This window comes from Tamandua tetradactyla, chromosome 3 (assembly GCF_023851605.1).
Source record: "Tamandua tetradactyla isolate mTamTet1 chromosome 3, mTamTet1.pri, whole genome shotgun sequence".
Lineage (NCBI taxonomy): Eukaryota > Metazoa > Chordata > Mammalia > Pilosa > Myrmecophagidae > Tamandua > Tamandua tetradactyla.
In genome coordinates this window covers 216090450-216110082 of record NC_135329.1, presented here as the reverse complement: position 1 = coordinate 216110082, position 19633 = coordinate 216090450, and the positions used below count along the sequence as shown (strand labels likewise).

At 58.9% G+C, this 19633-nt stretch overlaps 1 protein-coding gene across 18 annotated transcripts in view; it reads left to right on the top strand.

The window, feature by feature from the left end:
* HDAC4 (histone deacetylase 4) overlaps positions 1 to 19195 on the top strand; it is a 410616-nt gene extending 391421 nt beyond the window's left edge. For all 18 annotated transcript variants that reach the window (XM_077155606.1, XM_077155607.1, XM_077155612.1 and 15 more), the window contains 5 exons: positions 4732 to 4850; positions 5879 to 6012; positions 15095 to 15179; positions 17121 to 17262; positions 17579 to 19195. In XM_077155606.1, coding sequence (XP_077011721.1) covers positions 4732 to 4850; positions 5879 to 6012; positions 15095 to 15179; positions 17121 to 17262; positions 17579 to 17618 — 520 coding nt within the window. In that variant the 3' untranslated portion in view covers positions 17619 to 19195. The remainder of the gene's footprint in view (positions 1 to 4731; positions 4851 to 5878; positions 6013 to 15094; positions 15180 to 17120; positions 17263 to 17578) is intronic.
* Positions 19196 to 19633: the final 438 nt, after the last annotated feature.

The window sequence follows — 19633 nt, the reverse complement described above, 5'->3', positions numbered from 1 at the left end:
GCAGGAGGAGGGCTGCTTGAGGGGGTGGGCACTCCAGGGCAAGAGAAGCTGGCAGCCAGGCCCACATCCAGCAGCGGCAGTGGCACAGAGTGCCAGGATGCCAGGCGCAGGGGCACAGGCAGCAGCCCGGGAGCAGGCCCCGCCCAGTCTGCAAAGAGCACAGCCACTAGGGACCCGGTCTCTCCATGGCGAGTCTCGAGAAGACCCGTCTGGCGAGGGTTGGGCCAGAGGGTGCAGCATGCAGAGGAGCAGGTAGAGGGGGTTCCTAAGGAGGGAAATGGGAGTTGACTGGCTCCAGTTGTTGCCACTTGGCAGCCTGCCGAGTGCCCTCCCAGGGGCCGTGCCTGGGCCGGAGGGTGGGTGGGCAGGAGTTTTAGCCAGCATTGCTGCTGAGGCAGGCAGGCCGAGCATTTGGTCCCAGAGCTCACCGTGGCTCCAGCCACCGCCCGGTAGCCTGATGGAAGTGGGTGGGTTTCGGAGGCTCTCAGGAGAAGGCGGGACAGGACCCCCACAGCAGAGCTCAGTGCCCAGTGCGTGGTAGTTCCAGGTCACAGGCCAGTCACGTGCTCTCTGCCGTGCTCTCAAGCCTGAAGCTCCTTGGCATGTAACAGAAGGAGCTGTGGGCTATCAGAGTGCTAGCGCTCAGACCGTGTGGTCATGGCCTCCTGTGAGGTGGCTCTGCCACTGGGCACCACCTGGTGAAAGCCCTCGCCGGAGTCCAGCTCCTGCCGCACCTGTGCTGCTGGGCTTAGCTGCAAGGCCCCACGATCCACTCACAGTGAAGAAGGAAGAGCACTGAGGGTGCCCACAGGGCACAAAGCAGCCCTCCAAAAACGAATCAGCGAGTTGTTTTTGGAGTGTTTTCTGTGGACGGTGCCCCTGGGCACTCGGAGACCAGAAAGGCAGCCAGGACACAGGCGTGGCAGGTCCTGACTGGGGCTGAGGGTGGCCCCCATCCCCAGGTGCCTTGGCAGCCACAGCTCCCTCAGGCTCCTTGGCTGTGCCAGCTGCGTGTGCTCCAGGCCCCACATTACCTGTGGCTTGCTAGTTTTGTTTGGGGCCAAATTGAAAGGTCATTTCTTTCCAGATGTCAGAACAAACTGTTGAATAAATTCCTGCATTTAGATTCAGTTGTGGGTTTTGGAGATACATGTTTGATCCATTCCCTATAATCTGATGCTATAAGATAGTTTATTTTAAATAAGATTTTTAAAAACTGATTCTGCCAGCCACAGATGCCATAATATGGCCTGACATCGTCTTTTCCCACCGAACAGCTGGGCAAGGGGTTGCCTTGTGAACAAGCAATGGCTCTAGAAGTCAGGAAATTGAGCCCAAATTCCCGGTCATCTGTTATTCTGGCTTTGCCCCATCCCAGAAGCCCAGCCCAGCTTTTCCCTCGGGGAAGCCTGAGGTGGGAACATGACCACATGTCCCAGACGGCCAGTGCAGATTTGCCAGGTTCCATGGACAGGGCCGAGGACAGGCCTGGCAGCTCGTGCTGGTATCAGGAGTGTCCCCAAGGGGGCCCCAGAAATGAAGCTTGCAGCATACCGCGGCTTCACAGAGGACCCCTTCAGAGATGCCACCAGCCGCTGGGCCTACCTCCAAGCCAGGCTGGGTCGTGCAACCTGGAGGTGGCCTCCCCAGGGCTGGGACGCCCTATGAGGCCCCCCCCATGCCTTCCCTCAACAGCTGCCCAACCCCTCACCCACTTCTGCCACCTCCAGCCTGGGCTGATGCGCTGCCGGGAGCCGTGACCCACCCCTCTCTGCCCCTGGGATGCCCTGCAGAAGGCAGAGCTCACTTCGGAGGGATCTGCACCTTCAAGTGATGATTTGAGAAAAGGCCCACAGCAAATATTTAGATGTTATTTTTGAAGACAAAGTTAATTATTAAAAGTATTTACTTCTAGAGAATATAAGTCCCCATTTTCTTTGTGACATCTGCTAAGTGGCTCTGTCACCACACCCTGTGTTCTGCAGAGTGGAGCTTGTTCCCTCGCTCAGCCCCGCGTTTTACAGGTGAAGACACTGAGCCCTTGGAGGGAGGTGCAGTTGCACCCCCAGGAGGGCTTCCAGCCCAGGAAAGTGAAAAGCAAGTGCCTGCGCGTCACTGCTGTCCCGACCGCCGTCTCCTGCGCCCCAGCCCTGGGTCAACCTTGGCATAGGCTTCCGCTGGCTTCAGCAGTGTCCCATGCCACACGGAGACCAGGGCGGCCCTCATTTCCTGTAAAGGACGATTTTGACATTTTCTCTCTTCTGGAAGGGATTAGAAATGAAATAGCTCAGCAATACTTCAGAGCTGAGAAGTAAAATCCAGCACATGCCCCAGCTTCGGACCAGCTGCCCCGGTTCTTTGTGAATGAGATCGTGTCCACACAAAACGCCTGTGGTTTTCACTGAAAAAATGTCTTGGCTTTAAAATCTTAACAAACACGTGTCCGAAACCACGTTATTCTGCCCAGAGGAGTTTATGCAACAAGAGTGTCATTGAAATCGGCACGTAGCAGCCTCACTGGAGAGCGGCTGCGGCTGGGACCCTCCAGCTGGTCAACCAGACGCCCTGGGTCCCCTGCGAGCCTCCCAGGTGCCCAAGAGAGGCCCCAGTGCGTGTGTCCCCAGGGCCCGGACCAGCGTGTACCGACAGTGCCCGGCCTCGGACGTGCTCTCCTCCTGACTGAGAAGAATTCCCGCTCCCAGCCCTGCAGCAGCTCAGACACAGATGCCGCCCAGCGCGCGGTGCCCGGTGCCTTGTGCGTGGGGAGTGAGGTGGAGCTGTGCTGCGTAGTCCAGAGGCATGAGGGAGCGCTGGCCCATGGGCAGGTGATGGTTGTAGAATATCAGAAGGTCTAGCGCAGGAGTCGGAACTCCGGCCCACGGACCACGTCCAGGTCCCCCACCCGGCTTAGTAAAGCAAGGCTCGCTGCACGCAGCCTGGCACACCTGACTGCACTCTGTCACCTTTGCAGCCAAGGTGAGTGGCGTTGACAGGAGCTTCAGCAACCTGCCAAGCCCTGAGTATTTATTCTCTGGCCCTTTACAGAAAACACTGGCTGAGCCCCGGCCTAGAGCCACATGCTGTGTCCCTTAGACCCTAGCTGTTGGCCCCCGAGGCCCAAACTGCCCATTACAGTTCCTCTCCCCGGCTGCATGAGGCAGTGCCAGGTCCGCGTGCCCTTGGGGCGGCTTCGTGAGCGTTAGCCACGCGCAGCACTGCACCACCTCCTTCTAGTGGAGTGCTGTCTCTGGGCAGGAACTGCCCCTGCGGCCTCTCCAGGGGTCAGCAGAGTGCTCGGGCTTTCTGGGGTTCGCCACCTGAGAGCGCTCGGCAGGACTGCAGCCTGGAGCCCGAGCATCCAGCTTTGAGCACTTCTGGTGTGTCTGGCCCAGTCACAGCTTATTCTGCCGACTTAAATGGTGAACTTCGCGACAGGACGGCAGCGGGATGACAGGCTGCAGCTCCCGCTGCAGCTCCCAGGCCCTGCAGCCTGGAAAGAGGTTCGGCTGTCTCAGGCGTGGCGGGACCCCCCGGGGCCTCACTGGGCCTGGAACTGCAGGTAGCCAGAGCAGGGCGGCCCCGGCAGGCATCCGGGTTTAGCGGAGCGGGCCAAGGCTTCCTGGCTGGCTGAGGGTCAGGGTGCAGCTCGCAGGGACTTCGTGACCCGCGCTTCATGCAGCTGCACCCCCACCTCCCTTCAGGCTGTGGGGGCTGCACCCTATCCCTGGCCCCCTTGCCCCCACCCGCCCACAGGGCTCTTCCTCCCACGGGCAGGGGAGGCACTGGAAGTCCCACCCACCAAATCAGGCTTAAATTACAGACGAGACTGCTTCACACCCAGGTGTTTTCGAATAGATTCAGGTTACATCCCAGAAGCGTGTATTTTATAGGGCACGCTGGTATGACAGCTCAAGAGTAGACGCTGGGTCTGCTTTGTGCTAAAGCGTTTTCTCCGCTTTTCAAGTAGAGCCTTCTCCCTGCCCCCTGACCTGTGCAGTTACCACTGTGCGGCCCACCTGGTGTGGATGTTGTTGTAACCTGTTCCTTACTCCAGTCGATTCCGCCTTAAGTGTGCTCTTTTCTTTGCCCTTTGACAACCCTAAACGCCTGGAGAGAGCCCCGGCCAGGTCCCACCACCGGCCCAGGAGCTGGACTTGTCTTCCGCACAGCTTTGGTTTCGCATCCTTTGCAAACATTTGTCTGTCTCTCGTGTTGCCTGTGCTCACAACAGACGTAAACTGTTCTTTTTAATTCGTTACAAGCCTTCCTTTGTAACCGCCCTGAGGGTGTGCCCTCTGCCTGTGGGAATCCAGGCCCTCTGGGGTGGGCCCCCGCCATGGCTCTGCAGGGGAGCCTGGCCTTCCCGGCCCCCAGTGCTCCTCCCCACGGCCATTGGCAGTCATGGCCAGCAGAACGTCGCCTGGGGGCTGCTCGGATTGGAAGGGGAGCATCCCTGGTCAGTGCACTGGGGAACACCTGTGCCCCAGTCAGCAGGTGTAAGAAGTACCTGTGGCTGCGGCTGTCACCGGGCTTTCAGGTCAGGGCTTTTGGGATACCTGAGTCGGCCGTGATCAAATGGTAGATTTCGTATGGACAACAAGCCATACTGCATCTAGCCCACCGTGTCTGCTCTCAGCCGGGGACCTCGATCAGGAGGCAGGGACAGGAGCTGTCACCCCTGGGCAGCTCCATGGCCCCGCCCACACTGACTGCCCCCCTCCTGCCCTGCAGGGTCGTGGTCATGCCGGTTGCCCGTGAGTTCGCTCCGGAGGTCGTGCTGGTGTCATCAGGCTTCGACGCCGTGGAGGGTCACCCCACGCCTCTCGGGGGCTACACCCTCTCCGCCAAGTGTAAGTCAGGTGGGCCCGCTGCCGAGGCACCCTGGAACTGCTGGCTTTAAAGGTCACGTGTGCTCAGTTCAGGTCTCCCCAGAGGACAGAAGGAACGTCCCCTCAGTCGTTCCCCTGAGAGACAGCAGCTCTGGCTGCAGAACACAGCGGAGGGCTGGCAGCTGAGCAGATGCAGGGAGACGCGCGCCCTGGCTGCTCAGTCTGTGTCACCCACGCAGGTAGAGGGGGCAAGCCCCTAACCTGGGGAGAGAACGCGAGAGCAGGGTTCCCTCAGCCTAGCATCGGGCAGTGGCCGTGCTTCTCTCCCAGAATAAGCATGCTGCCCAGGAGCCCAGGCCCAGCGTCCACTGCTGCCCTGCTCTGAGCTTTGCTGAAGTGTCCCTTCCCACCACAGAAGCAGGCCTGGTGTCACAACCCCCCAGCACACTCCTGCCACCTGGCCCCTGACGGGCGGCACACTCTTAACAGACGGGCGTGCGTGTGTTATCCCCAACTTCCACCAGCCCACTTCTGCTGTGGTTGGGTGGGTGGATGCCATGGAGACCCCATGGTGCTGACTGCAGCCAGTCCAGGGTGCGCGGACTCCGTGGTGGGCACCAGCGGCGTGTCGCTGGTCGTCTTGAGGGAAGTAGTTGATGGGTGTGTGTACGCACACATGTGCGTGCTCTCTCGTGTGCAAAGCATGGGCATGTGCACACACGGAGCGCACCAGGTGGCCTGGGCTCCCTCTGGGGAGCGGACGGGCAGGAGGCACGTGGCTGTGAGAACTGAGGCCTGCTTGCTCGGCTCCCCAACCCAGCCCCCAAATGAGATTATTTGTTGCATTCGAACTCCAAAGCATTGAAACCATACTAATTCTCACACAGATTGCAAACGAACTCCAGAAGCAAACTCTGAGATGCGTTTGTTGAGATGAGCGCTGGCTTCTGCCATGCCGGATGTGGCACATCTCGCAGGCTGTGATGCCCTGCTGGACGCTGGCTCCACGGCCTCCTCGGCCCCATGTGCATGTCCTGTTTCCGCTGCAGGTTTCGGGTACCTGACGAAGCAGCTGATGGGCCTGGCTGGCGGCCGGGTCGTCCTGGCGCTCGAAGGAGGCCATGACCTGACAGCCATCTGCGATGCCTCCGAAGCCTGTGTCTCTGCCCTGCTGGGGAACGAGGTTCGTGACCCTCGCTGACGCGCCCAGGGTTGCGGGTCACCGTTGCTGACAAGTCAGGGGTCACGGATCTCCCACGCTGAGGGGCCCGGGGGTCACAGGTCGCCCTAGCGGATGAGCCTGGGATCATGAGTTGCCCCTTGCTGACAGGTCAGGGGTTGCAAGTCACCCCACACCAACACGTCTCGGGTAGTCAAGGCTACCTCTCACCGATGGGCAGACCCTGTTCCTTCTTTGCCTTCAGTTCTGGTCTGGGTCTCTCCACCTTGCGCAGTGGAGCTGTCAGAGGTTTAGCAAAACCTCTTGGCTCCTAGCTAGAAGAAGAGGGGAAGGCTTGGCAAGAGCCCTCTCCCTGGAGAGGCAGCCAGGGCCCTGCCCTGATGGGTGCTGCCTGGCACACCGTCCCGTGTCCCCTCCAGGCACTGGCAGTATCAAGAACATCTTGATCTAAGGGCTTTATTATTCTTTAATCTCTTAATCCCTCCTTGTCAACAGTGAGCCTCTTAGGAAGTTTAATTTAAGGTCAGTCTTGGGAGTGGAGTTGATGGGTACATGCCTGAGTCAGCAGGTGGGGTCCACGGATCCCCTGTGCAGCAGTCTCCCTGCCGTCCTGAGCCCCCGGGTGACACAGCAGGGTCCAGGGTCCAGGCTTGCGGCTGGGCAGCACCGTGGCAGGGCAGTCAGGGAGGCACCTGGGGCTGGGGGACAGGAGACCTGGAGGGCAGACTCGGGGCTTCAGCAGGATGTCACTGTCCCCTTGCTGTTCCCCAGGATCGGAGTAACGGGGTTCAGTGGAGTGTCGCTGTCCTGTGCCCGTCACCCCAGCTTGTGACTTGCCGATTTCTGGGTGGCTCACAGCAACCCTCAGACACACCCTCTCGCTGCCTCTCGCCTGCCTGTGGGGTGAACCCCCTGGAGGCAGCACCCCATGTTCAGGATAAGGAAAGTGGAGCTCCAGCTACTTCTGGAAGGGTCCAGAGTCCCACCATGCTGATTTAAAAAATTCAGGTTGCAGGAAACCTCCCAGAGTGGAGAAAACAGAGAAGTCAGCATTTAAGTTGGGCCAGCCCCTTCACCTCTGGTGAGCCCAACCCCACTGGCAGCCATGGCAGCCCTTTGCGACCCAAGGTGGACATGAAGCCTGCAGGCTGCGGACCCCACTCCCTCGTGGGCTCTCCCCTCCTGAGTCAGGCGGAGGGGCGGGAGGCAGTGGTGATGGTGGAGAATCTGCTGGCAGCACAGGCTGGCCCAGCAGCCGGTTCGCGCTTGCGGTGGGGCGGCCAGGAGACGGGCACCCGGGGAAGGAGCAGTCGGGATGTGAGATGATGGGCTCCTGGGGGTAAGCGCATCGCTCGGTGGGCTTGGCCTGCAGCTGTCGCTCTGGAAAATGCAAGGTGAGAGGAAGAGTTAAAATCCAGTGTCTTGGGGGACAGGGAGTTGATGCTGAGCTCGTCCAGATGCCTCTGCAGGCTGGCGGGAAAGGCGGGAAACGCCTGGGGCAAGTGTGGTCCAGTGGATGTGGGTGAGGGCGAAGCTGCAGGCCACAGGCTGCAAGGATGGAGGCGGAAGGGCCCCACATGGGGCTGTGCTGCGCGGTGCCCCCACCACAGACGGTGGGCTGCAGAGACCAGAACGTCCTTTCATGGGTTAGAGCAAACCTAAGGCACCAACACGAGGTGTTAACAGTGGGGAGACAGCACTTCCCGTACACTCGGCGCTGTAGGTAACAGCACTGTTTTAACGATCCTTCGTCAGTTCCACACCCACCAAAAAGGTGCATGGGGTGGGCCCCGGAACCCCGTGTTGATGCGGGGTTGTTCTGTGAGCCCACACCTTGTCCAGTGAAAGCATTTCAGTAAAAGCCCAGGGTCGGGCCTGGACGCAGCCTCTGAGGGTGGCCGGCCAGCGCCGGGGTGCTGCTTGTAAAGCCCTCGCAGCCCCCATATTCTGTGAGTGGGCAGCACAGGACATGCAGACCTGTCCTGTCAAGCTCCTGTGGGACCAGGCATGTAGGGAGCCAGCAGATCCGGCCCCTGACACCAGCTCTGTCCCTCAGAGCAGCTGCGGCCTGCTGTGGCCCAAGGCCACCCCACCCAAGCAGTGGGGCTCATTCCCAGTGGGTTCCCATCTTCAGTCCCAGATGTGGGGGAGATCACCCAAGGGTGACCCCTTTCCCAGTGACTTAGGCTGTCAGGCATCAGAGCCTACAGCCAGGGCCTGCCCGCGCCTGCTTGCCGGCCATGCCTGGGCGGGGGTGTCCCTGGGCCCCCGCCTACCCCACCGCAACCCAGCAACCCCTGTGCACGGACATCTCACAAGGCAGCACTGAAGCCAGTCTGCTTCCCCTTCCTGTAACGACTCCATTGGGTTCTGAGGCCTGGCCCCGGCCCCGGCCCCCAACACTGGCCTGCGGACACTTGCGCATGGACACAGCGAGGGGTGGCAGCCATCCGAGAGGCCGCATGGGCTCCTGCCAAGCGGTTCTTGGCCCCGAGGCCCTGGTCACTCCCTGACTGCTGGCCACGCGGCGGCAGTGCCCAGCTGATGGAGGAGGCAGGAACTGCTGACCCTCCCCAAGGGCTGCCCCACAGAGGCCCCAAGCTGAGGGGAGAGGACTTGGGGACGCTCAGTTCCCTCAGCGGACCAGACCCGGGCATGTTCACGGAGAGAAGGGGAAGGCTTTCCCCCCAGAAAGCCGAGGAGGCCACAGCCAGAGCAGCAGCCGGCATGGGGGCAGGCGGGGAGAAGGGGGCCCCGAAGCCTTGGGGCAGTCGGCCTGCTGAGTCTCAGAGCTCCTGGGGGCTGCCCCGCTGACCAGCCCGGGCGTGGCGGGAGGGGCACCGTGACCCTTTCCCCAGTGACCGATTCCCGGGCTGAGCCTGAAGGAGCAGGTGGGTTACATCCAATGTGTCTCCCATCCTATATGGCAGGCGTGGGACAGTGTGGGGCCCCAAGGAAGCAGGCAGGGACCAAAGCCACAGAGGTGGCCCGTGGGGTGGGCACCTGGAGGGGCAGCAGGGTGGTGGCCGCCCAGTGGCCTCTGCACCCAGGAGAAGCGGGCAGTGCTGGTGGACAGGAGAGAGCCAAGTCCGTGCCCAGCACTCTGCTCACTCCCCCTATGGGGGAGGAAAAGGTGGGGAGGCCCCGGAGCCCCAGAGAACGGGGTCCTTGGGGAGCCCCAGCTGCAGGGCCAGGACCGCTGGCCAAGGGACCTGTTCAGGCCTCAATGTGTGAGCAGAGGGCGGTGCTCAGAGCTCTAGGCCCCTGCCAGGGCAACAGCCACCTCGGGGCAGAAAGGGAGCTGCACACAGGCACCTCCAGTTGTCTATTAAATCTTGGCTTTCTCTAGAACGGCCCCGAGGATGGTGTGTGGCAGCAAGAGCCCAGGGCTGTGGGCGGGCAGCACTGAGGGGCACCAGGCACTTCTGCCCCCACATCCCAGACCAGGTGGCTGAATCCAGCAGCCCGGGCGGGCGGCACTTGGTCTAGCATCAAGGAGGAGTGCTGGGGTCCTCGCGCCTATCGCTGCCCCCGTGCGGGGCACATACAGCGGGGGGCACTCACTGCATGCTGCAGGGGACAGGGGTGGGAGGGAGCCACACAGCCTGCATGCTCCAGAGCCCCCAGGCCCTCTGCACCCCACTCTTCGTAGGGGCCCTGGAGCCTTTGTCTCCTTTGGTCATGTGTCCCAGTAGGTCAGGGGCTGAGGGCCTTACCTGGTGCAGGGGAGCTGGGCAGCAAGAGGCTGACCAGCTGAAGAGATGACCAGGCTGCTTTTAAAAGCCCCCAGAACATTTTACCCTTCTTTGAGCAAATGAAACCATTTTTCCCCTTTTTGCTTTAATTAAGAGGCAGCTGATACACATATTTAGATCATGTTAAAGTGTCTTTATTCTTGTAACTAGGGCTTTAAATCACAGAGGGCTTTTCACTGGAACCTGTTCCTGCTTCCCAGGGCATTTGCTTTTGTAACAAGATGATGTTCTTTGACTTAAACACATCAAAAAGCAGGAAACAGTTTCTTCAGGTCTTTAGAAAAATCTTTGAAGTGCGAGAAAGTTGGCCGTTGCTGAGGGCACTGTGCCGGGTGCTGGCCCCTTGGTGTGTGGGCGGCCAGATGCAGTGGGTAGGGCCCCCCAGCCACCCCAGTGTCTCCCCAACCCCAAGGCGGCATCACGGGCAGCAGCGTGTCCAGCAGCTGCTGTATTTAACAGTGTCCATTTTTCCATTCCTGGTAAGTTGAGGTGACAACCACCACCTCATGCAGTTCAGACAGCAGCGGCCGCAGGGAGCTCAGCTCAGGGGCCCCACTTCTGAATTCCCGACCAAACGGAGGCCCGGGGAGCTGGGCCGTCTCCCACCTGCAGCAGGGCCCCAAGGCCGGGTTTTGTTTGGGTCAATTTTCTCCAGACTCGGGTGGAGCTCCAGGGTAAATGCCACCCATTTCAGAGACCCCAGACCACGTCACAGTACAGAAGCACCCACGGGGGACGAGGCCAAGCGCTGGCGCTAAAATAGAAGTGGTTTTCCACAGGAATTGAGCTCTATGAAAAGTGATTAGCGAAACAATTTCCTGTGTGTGTGAGAGAGAGGAGCTGAGACAGAGGAAGCGAGGAGAGAGGCTGAGCCGCCTGATCTGCGAACCAGCTTCTACGTTGGCCTCCTGGCCCCTCTGTCGCCTGTCCAGCTGTTCGTCTCACACGCACACACTCGCCTGCCTCAGGGCGTCACCAGCTCCGAGGCTGCCCACCCTGCGGTCCACTCCTGTGCCTCCTCCTGACCAACATTCAGGAACTGGCACCACAGCCCCATGTCCTGGGAGGTTGACAGTGCTATGGCAGCAGATATAAACCCCGTTGGTGCCCTAAGGAGACAGCACACACTCACCTTCCCTGCAGGCTTCCTGGTTCTGAGCTTGGGTTCCCTGTTTCCTCCCAGCAGAAGCGGTGGCAGCAGAGTCCCCCAGGCCCCGGGTCCTTCACCCACACGTCGGGCGTGCCCACCTCATTCGCCACTGGCCGCCTGACCCACAGCAAAACTCCTGTGTTCATAGCATTCGGCTTAGGAGACCATGGTTTTCTTCTTAAAACCTCGTCCTGTTCCAAAGAGGATCCTGGCACTTAGAGAAATTCAGGCAGGGGGTTGAAGAGGGACAGGACACTGGGCAATGTGGAGGAAGCGAAACCGGGGGAAGGGAGGTGGAGCTGGCCTGCAGGTGGTATCACGCATACCGAACAGCAGGTCCTCCATGCTGGCCGAGGGGACCGAAGGCAGCCCCAGGGAAGCAGCTGCAGAGAGACCTGAGAGCAGAACCAGCGGCTCACGGTGTCCCCCGCCTGTGGGTGGGCAGTACACCAGCCGCCCCGCAGCTCCCGGGCACCCAAGCACTGTGGCGGAAGTGCACACGGGGGCTTCCAGCCTACCCTGGGCTACAAAGCCACCCTTGTCTACCTGTCTGGTCCAGTGGTTGCCCCTCCGCTCCTGCAAGGAGGAAGGGGAGGGAAGGAATGCATACTTCCTAAGGCCATCTGGCCTCTCCTGAGGGTGAGAGGGACACATCCAGGGAAAGAAGCCTTGACTCAGGAGCGGCCCACGTCGGCACATGGGAAGGCATGCGGCCGGCATCTGCCAGTCCTTTTCCCAGTTCCGTTCCAGCTTCTGATGCCAGTGGCTTCTTCTCTAAGGCTCCACTTAGCTCCTCTGGGACACAGCTCTGGGTTCTGGCTTTAGCATCTTACGGAGGCGCATGGCCATGTCTGCTGGACTCTGTCTGTGTCTAGGCACCTGCTCTCTCTGTCAGCACTCCAGGCATCTCCAGACATCATGTCTGTCAGCTCTGAAGCAACTGCTCCCCAAGTGTCTGCTGCTGAGGTTTCTCCCAAATGTCTCCCCCTTTGAAGGGCTTCAGTGAACTAATCAAGACCCACCTTGAATGGGTGGAGTCACAGCTCCTTCTAAGTAAAAGGTCACACCCACAATTGAGTGGATTGTATTTCCATGGAAGTAATTTAACCAAAAGGCTATACCACAACCAGGTGTGTCACATCTCCATGGAAACCGTCCAATCAAAGTTTCCCACCCTAAACAATGGGTCTGGCCCCACAAGCTAGGATCAAGATTAAAATGTGTCTTTTCTGGGTACATGATAGCTACAAACCAGCACAGTCAACAAGCAGGGCCGATGGGCCCGGCCGCGGTCAGGGTGGTGCCCTGCGTGTGTGACGAGTCCTGTCCGCTGGGCTGGGGGTGCTGGCCCAGAGAATGGTTCCTGGGTGTCCTCGGTCCTTGGCTCTCCTGTCACACGGCGTGGCACGTGGAGCTGTCTGCCTTCCTCCCCCAGGTTCCACTCCTTGCTCTGGCTTCTCTTCCTCCACCTCCAGTAGCAGCATCAAGACCAACCTCTTGAGTTGGTCCCATTGTAACTAAAGCCAGATCCTCCAAAGCCCTCCTTACCCTTGGTTCCACCGTGGGAACGGACGAAGGGTCAGAGCTGCTGTGGAGGCCTCATGCACTCACTCGTCCGCACTACCAGGGGTGCCTTCCTTTAGGGCGCGGGGCCTCTTGATCGCTGAGGTGAAGCGAGAGCCTTTAGACTCCAGCGCAGAGAAGCCGTTTGCATATATGCTGAAAGAACAAGGCACCAGGACAGCTCAACTGGTCTACAGCTTTCTCTTCCTTCAAGTCCAGCATCCCTTCTGAGTGTGTGTTTAGGACCCACTTTTGCTGAGGGAACCTCTGTAAGGCCGAGTTTAACTTAGTGTAATTTCTGATATGGACTCTCAAGTCTGACGGGACGGGGTGGAGGCGAGCTCTGGAACAGCGTGGGCCCCCACGCGTGCAGGCACCGCTGTACTGGGCCCATCCGCACCGTCAGCACCACCCCTGTAGCCCGTTTCCTCCCCCAGAAGGGCCTTCCCCACACAAGTTCCCAGTGCAAGCTACAGGACAGAGGCAGGCGCTGCCCAGGCCCAGCCAGGGCCCACTCATGCGGCTGTGGGGAGCAGGCAGCAGTGTCTGCGGAGGTGCAGGGCGCTGGGCAAGGCTTCCGGCCGGCCTCTGCACCCAGCGCGCCACCCTGACGCCCATGTGCTCTCCATCGGCCAGCTCTGGCCGAGCCTCTTTGTTCCTGCAAACTCCTGTGGAGGGGTGCCATCACCCCTCCTCTCTGCTCCCTGTTGATGCCAGTCTGAGAGAGTCATCTTCAGCTCCTCTCCCTAGGGGTCACTAAAATGCCTCACCTCCCCCAGGCAGCCTTGTGGACCCCCGTGGCTCCCTGTGGCTCAGCCCAGTGGCGCCTGCTGCTGGGGTCTTGGCTCCTTGGGGCCTGGGTTCTCCCCTCGTCCACCAGGGCACCCTCAGGTGGTCCCCCCTCCTCCCAGCCGCTCCCCTGACTCCCCCAAGCCACCTCTGGTTGTCACCCCCTTGGTTTTCTCCACTCCCATGCAATGTCCCAGTGTCCAGCTGTGTGGGGACAGCCCCCAGTGCCGCCCGTCCCTCTCCAGGTCCTCATGTCAGGCGGTGTGCCAGCCTCTCTGCCGGGATGCCGAGTGGGGACCAAAGGCTCACCCCTGTCTGGCCCAGCCGCTGGTCCTGCTGCTTAACTCGGGTCCTTGCATGTCCACCCATTTCCCACATGTGTGCCAAGCCCATCGTGGGCCAGCACTGGCCTCAGCTGCTGCCTCACGGCGTGATGCGTGGCATTTTCATTATTTTGTTCTGAACGTTTCCTCACTTCCATTTCTCCATAGACCCATGAGTTGGAGTTTCTGTTTTTGCTTTTTAATTTCAAAACATACAGACAGGTGTTTGGTTCTCTTCCTGTCACTGCTTTCTAACTGCACGTGGTAAGAGAAGGAAGTCTGCATGGCATCCACCTTTGCAGAGCCCTGAGTTAGGGTTAGTGTGCCCAGGTTGCATGGGCGTTCCTCGAGTCCGAAGCAGTGTCTTCTCCATCTGTCTGTGTCCACCACGCCAAGCCTGCTCAGTGCGGGGTTTTTGTTTTGTACGCTGCATGGCGCAGTCACATTGCATTCTTTTTCCGTTTGAGTATCCCGTTATTGCGGCACAATTTGTTGAATTTTCCTTTGTTTATTTTTGTTGATTTCTTTCTTTGTTTTGGAAAGTACATGGGCTGGGAATTCAATGTGTTATTCACACTCTGATTTTCTCTACTGATGTTTTTTCTGCTTGTCTGTTTGATCTAAGAAAGATGGGTCAAAATCTATGATGGTACATTTATACATGTCTCCTTTTAGTTCTGCCAGTTTGTACTTTACACATTTTTGAACTATTTTACTAACTCTATGCAAATTTAAAATCATGATACACTTTTGGTTACGTCTTCATCATTTTATAGACATTCTTTAAGTTCAGGTTTTGGCCTGAATCAGCTGTGGCTGCTATGTAGGCCGCCTGTGCCTTGCTGCCAGGGTCGCTGGGGGCCCTCCTCCCGGACCCCCCAGACAGTGTTCTGTGTAAATGAAGTAGCACAATGTGTGTCCCTTCTGGCTGGCTCATTTAACTCAACAGGGTGTCTGCAAGTTTTCCTTCGGCAGGCATGAGGACTGCCTCTTTTTTATGGCTAAATATTGTCTCATTGTATGGATAGGCTATATTTTGTTTTGTTTGTTGTCGGAGCTCTTTACATATTCTGGATTTTAAACCCTTACCTGATGTATGATTTGTAGCCGTATTCTACCTTTGTGTCAGGTGTCCTTTCACCTTCAGGACACTGTCTTCAGGTGCGCAGAGCTGTTCGTTTAGATGAGTCCTGTGTCACCTGTTCTTTCCCTCGGTGCTCGTGCTTCTGGCATCATCACATCAAATTCACTGCCAAACCCTAGGCCGTGAGTCTCCCTGTGCTCTTCTAAGAGTTTGATGGTTTAACACTTGCCTTTAGGTCGTTTACCCTTTTCGAGCAAATTTTTGTCTGTGGATTGAAGTAGAGGCATACCTTTTATATTTTCTCTTCTTTTAGCAAGTGCGCTCAGCAAACGACTCTACTCGAGAAACAGAAGCCTCTTTGACGTCCCATTTTCACGCGTGGGGGTTGTGCTGACTTCCTCCCTCCTCTCCCCTTTTCCAGCTCGACCCTCTCCCAGAAAAGACCTTACAGCAGAGACCAAATGCAAATGCTGTCCGGTCCATGGAGAAAGTCATTGAAATCCACAGTAAGTGGCCTTGCCCCCAAGGTCCAGGGGTTACGGGATGAGGGGACTGGGGGGGTGGTAGGGCCTCCGCCTTGTCACACACTATCTCGTTTCACTGCTGGATGCTTCTCTAGGCATCTGGGGTACACCCTTGCTTTCAACCAGCATTTGATGGGCAGGTGGGGACTTTCCTTGACATCAGCTGATTTTCCCAAAGGCTGATGGAGTAGGCTTGATCTTCCCCATTTCACAGATCAAATGAACTGAGGCTCAAAGTCTCAGGACTGAAGTCCCATGCCATGTCCCCCAGGGTCCCGCAGGGCTGGGATGTGGATGGGACCCCTGACTTGGGGTCTGTCTTTCCCCTGAACCCAGAATCCCACCTTATTAGCTCAAGGGTCTGGGCACAGTGGGCCCATGTGGCCCTCTGACGTCTGGAACACTGCCCTGCCCTGTAAGCACCAAGCGCCCTGACCCAGGGGAAGACGGTAGGGGCAGGACTACAGCCTCTAGGGGTGCCTCTCACCTTCACCCCCACTGCTCAGAGACCCTGGACGTGTGAAGTGCTCAAATACATGCCTGTCCTTGCAGGATTTATCAACACTGTACAGCACTTAGGACTCACACCAAAAAATGTAGGACAAGTCCCCATCTCAGCACCCTGGCAGCACGCATGGGCACTGCCAGACGGGGCCAGCTCTGCTGGGCAGCAGGGTGGCTGGAGGCCAGGGGGCTGCATGGAGACCTGTCCTGTGCCCCAGGGCAACACCCTGCTCAGCTCAGGATCCAAAGGCCCCCTTGCCACCCTGCCCCGGCCCAAGCAAAGCTTGATTTCCACCAGCTCCTCTTGTGTTCTCAGACCACAGGTGGGCAACAGCTGTAGGTTACCAGGTCCACATGTGAGGGGACTGCTCTTTGCTGGGTCATTTACCAAGATGACCCTGCCCTGAGTAGTTAGGGAAGGACGTGCCCTCTGACTTCTCTAGGGCCAGCAGCAGGCCTTCTGCCCGCTCGCCTCATGCCTGGAGGGTGGACATGGGCTGGCTGCACCCAGGAGCTGGGTGTGGGGGGTCCAAAGAAGGTAAGTGGGATGAGGCCTCTGGACTGCCCTGGGGACAGAAATGACCTGGAGCTCTTGTTCAGACTTCGTCTCGCGTCCCCACATGGGCCCTGCCGGCCCCTGGCAGTGAGCAGGGGTAGACCCCCGATGGGCTCACCGCTCAGGACGCTCTCGGTAGGGAGATGCCAGGGGGAGCCCGGAGCCCCTGGGACTGCCGCTTTCTAGCACCTGCCTTGTATTGCCCGCGGGGTTCTCAGAAAGCCTCTGTAACCACATGTGTGGAAACAACTCTCCAGGAGAGTGCTCAGCAAGGCTTTGGCCCAGAGGTAGCTTGCAGCAGCCGTCCTGGGTGCCATCTCCACGGCGCTGTGGGTCCTGGTGACGAGGCGGTTTGGGGATAACGGGGAGGCCCCTCGGAGCTGCTTCCAGGCGGCTCCCCATGGCACGGTATGGGCTTTGGCCTGGGGTGACCCCACCTTCCTCTGGAAGCTGGCACAGCGGGGCCCAGGGGCAGTCTGGGACCCCCAGGCTCAGCCTCTGGATGATCTGGGCAGGATGCCTGTCCTTGGGGGACTGCCCTACAAAGCCTCACCTCACAGGGGTCTGCCCAGCTAGGCCTCTGGAGCTGACCACAGTGCCCCTCCTCCCGCAGCCTGTGGCCTGCCCTGAGTGTCCAGAGAGTCTCGGCCGAGACCCTCTGCACAGGGGGCTCCAGGGGGTCCTGGGCCTGGAGGCGACAGTGCTCAAAGTCCGTGGCCAGCCGGGACCCCCGCCCAACACCAAGGGGCGTCTGCCGCCCTAGAAGCCGTTGTTGTGTAGCTGGGCAAGGCCAGCTGCCCATGTGTCAGCAGGTCAGGCTCCGAGCCTGTTGTCCTGTCTGACCGGCGCCCCCTCCCGCGCAGGCAAGTATTGGCGCTCCCTGCAGCGCGTGGCCTCCACGGCCAGCTACTCCCTCGTCGAGGCCCAGCGGTGCGAGAACGATGAGGCGGAAACGGTCACCGCCATGGCATCACTGTCAGTCGGCGTTAAGCCAGCTGAGAAGAGGTGAGCCCCCGGCCCCAGCCCCCCCACTGCCCTGCTCCCCTGTGCCCTGTGCATCGTGCTCCCCATGCCCTGCGAGCAGCCCCGGGGCCATCGTGGTCCCGTCACCTCTTCACTGGCGTCCGAGTGCTGCGCAGGTTCCGGGGGCGGACAGGGCGGACGGTCCTGTGGGCTTCCCCAGTGGCCACTCATGGAGAAGGAGCCCCCCCAAGGCCAGCAGCGCCCTGGGATGCCTTCGCGGGGGCTGGGGAAACACAGGGCCCATGGGCCGCTGACCCTGCCCTGCTGTGTCCCCCCCCCCCCCGCCCCACCGCTGCAGGCCGGAGGAGGAGCCGATGGAGGAGGAGCCACCCCTGTAGCCCCGGGAAGCTACTCTCTTGTTTGTTTGTCCCTGTCTTGAAGCTCAGCCGAGAAAATTTCCCGCGTTGCCCCTGCGTCCTGGGAGGTGTTGTGAAGGACACCGAGGACGGCAGGTGACCGGCGGCGCAGGAGCGTCTTTGTCTCCGGCTCCCCAGGCCGCAGCCACCCGTGGTCGGGCCGCTTGGCCGCAGGACGCCCCGGGGAGATGGGAGGCAGGAGGCCGGCCAGCTCAGTTGACGCGAGAAAAGGAAATGAAAATCAAAGATAAAACAATACAAAACGAACTTGATTAAAACTGGTGCTTAAAGTTTGATTCCCACCCACAGTTCCACAACCTCCGTGCAAACCACTCGACGCCGCGCAGCGTCTGCTGTCCTGAGAAGCTCTCCTGGGTGCTGGCTGCCTCGGACAGGCGGGCGCGGGCTACCCGGCTCCCCGCACTGGCCGGAGGGAGGGCCGAGGCGCCGGCTGGCTTTCTTCCGCAAAGCCGTCGGAAGATGCGAGTTTGTGCCTTTCTTTTACTGCTCTGATGGGCTTTTGTGGCTGGGTTTTCTGAAGTCTGAGGAACAATGCCTTAAGAAACACTACGCGGCAGGAAGCAGCCGGCGGGCCGGGCCCGGGGAGCCCAGGTACTCCCAGGAGCCGTGCAGGGCCGCCGCGCCTCCGCCTCCGCTCTATCGCTGTTTAAGGAAAATGGAGGGAGTTGTCAAAAAAGTGGCAAATACTGTTGGGAGTTTTGAAGTCCAACAAATTTTAAATGAATCCAAAGTGTTCTTTTCTCATATGTCATAGAACAATTGAACGTCTCCATTTGGTCGTTAAAGCATGTCCTAGGCACACTTGCAGTGTTAACGATTGGAATGCTTTTTATTAAAAGCAAGTAGCATGAAGTATTGCTTAAATTCTAGGTATAAATATATATATATATGTATAATATATATTCCAATGTATTCCAAGCTAAGAAACTTGATTAAGAAATCTTGATAAAATATTTATAATGCATTTATAGAAAAAGTATATATATATATATATAATAGATGCCGATTGTAAAGGTCCCTGGCGAATGACCGACCTGTGAACTAGAATACAAAGGTGCTTATGGAAAGGAATCTAGTTTGAAACTCATGCATTTTTGAACCCTAGAATGGATTATTTTCAGATTGTGAACACATTCACCACTGGGCAACTACCCTAAAAGTTTCTACTTTTCGTTTTATTTTCTAAGGGAACCTTTTCACCCTCCAAACCTCCATGCACATATGTACCTAATGAGTTTTTATAGCAAAGAATATACATTTGCTGTTGATTTTTGTATGAATTTTTCACAAGAAGATCCTGAACAAGCATTGTTTTGTGGATTTTACATTTTTCCTCCCCATTCAGCGTTTTCCTGGATGGTCATGGCGTCTAAACCGTTTTTCTTTCCTAAATTCTTGCTCGTATGTTTTTATTTTTTCAACCTTGAAAGGTGTTTTTTTATTATTGTTATTGAGTTGGTTTTGTTCCCTCCGTCCCGGGCAGTGGGCGGCTCCGCGCCAGCGGTTTTATTTTCGGAGAGCGCGGGGCGGGCTGCGCGGGGCGGGCTGCGCGGGGCGGCGGGTCCCGGGGCTGCGCACAGCGCGGGGGCGGCTAGCACTGAGCCCCGCAGCTTTTCTGCCCCGGTTGTCGGGATGGAACTTTCACTGCCGTCGTTCAGGGTCCTTTCCCGCACGTCGGCGGCGCGTGGGGCCGGGGCTTGCCCTTCGGGGTCTCCTGCGCCCCGAGCTCTCGCTTCCAGTGGGCCCAGGCCCGACAGAGGCTGCGCCCGCGTCCCCCGGGCGGGAGCGGCGGCGCCCGGGTCTCACTGGACTTGGTGTCCGGCTGCGAGCCCGTGCGCCCCGCCGCGCCCCCGGGCCTCGCGCGCGGACTCGGTTCCCAGGACGCGGCCTCCAAGCGGAGGCCCTTCCGGGGCCGGGGTTTGGATTTGCCGCCCCTGGAAGGCAGCAGGAGGGGCGCGCCTGAGCCCCAGGCGCCC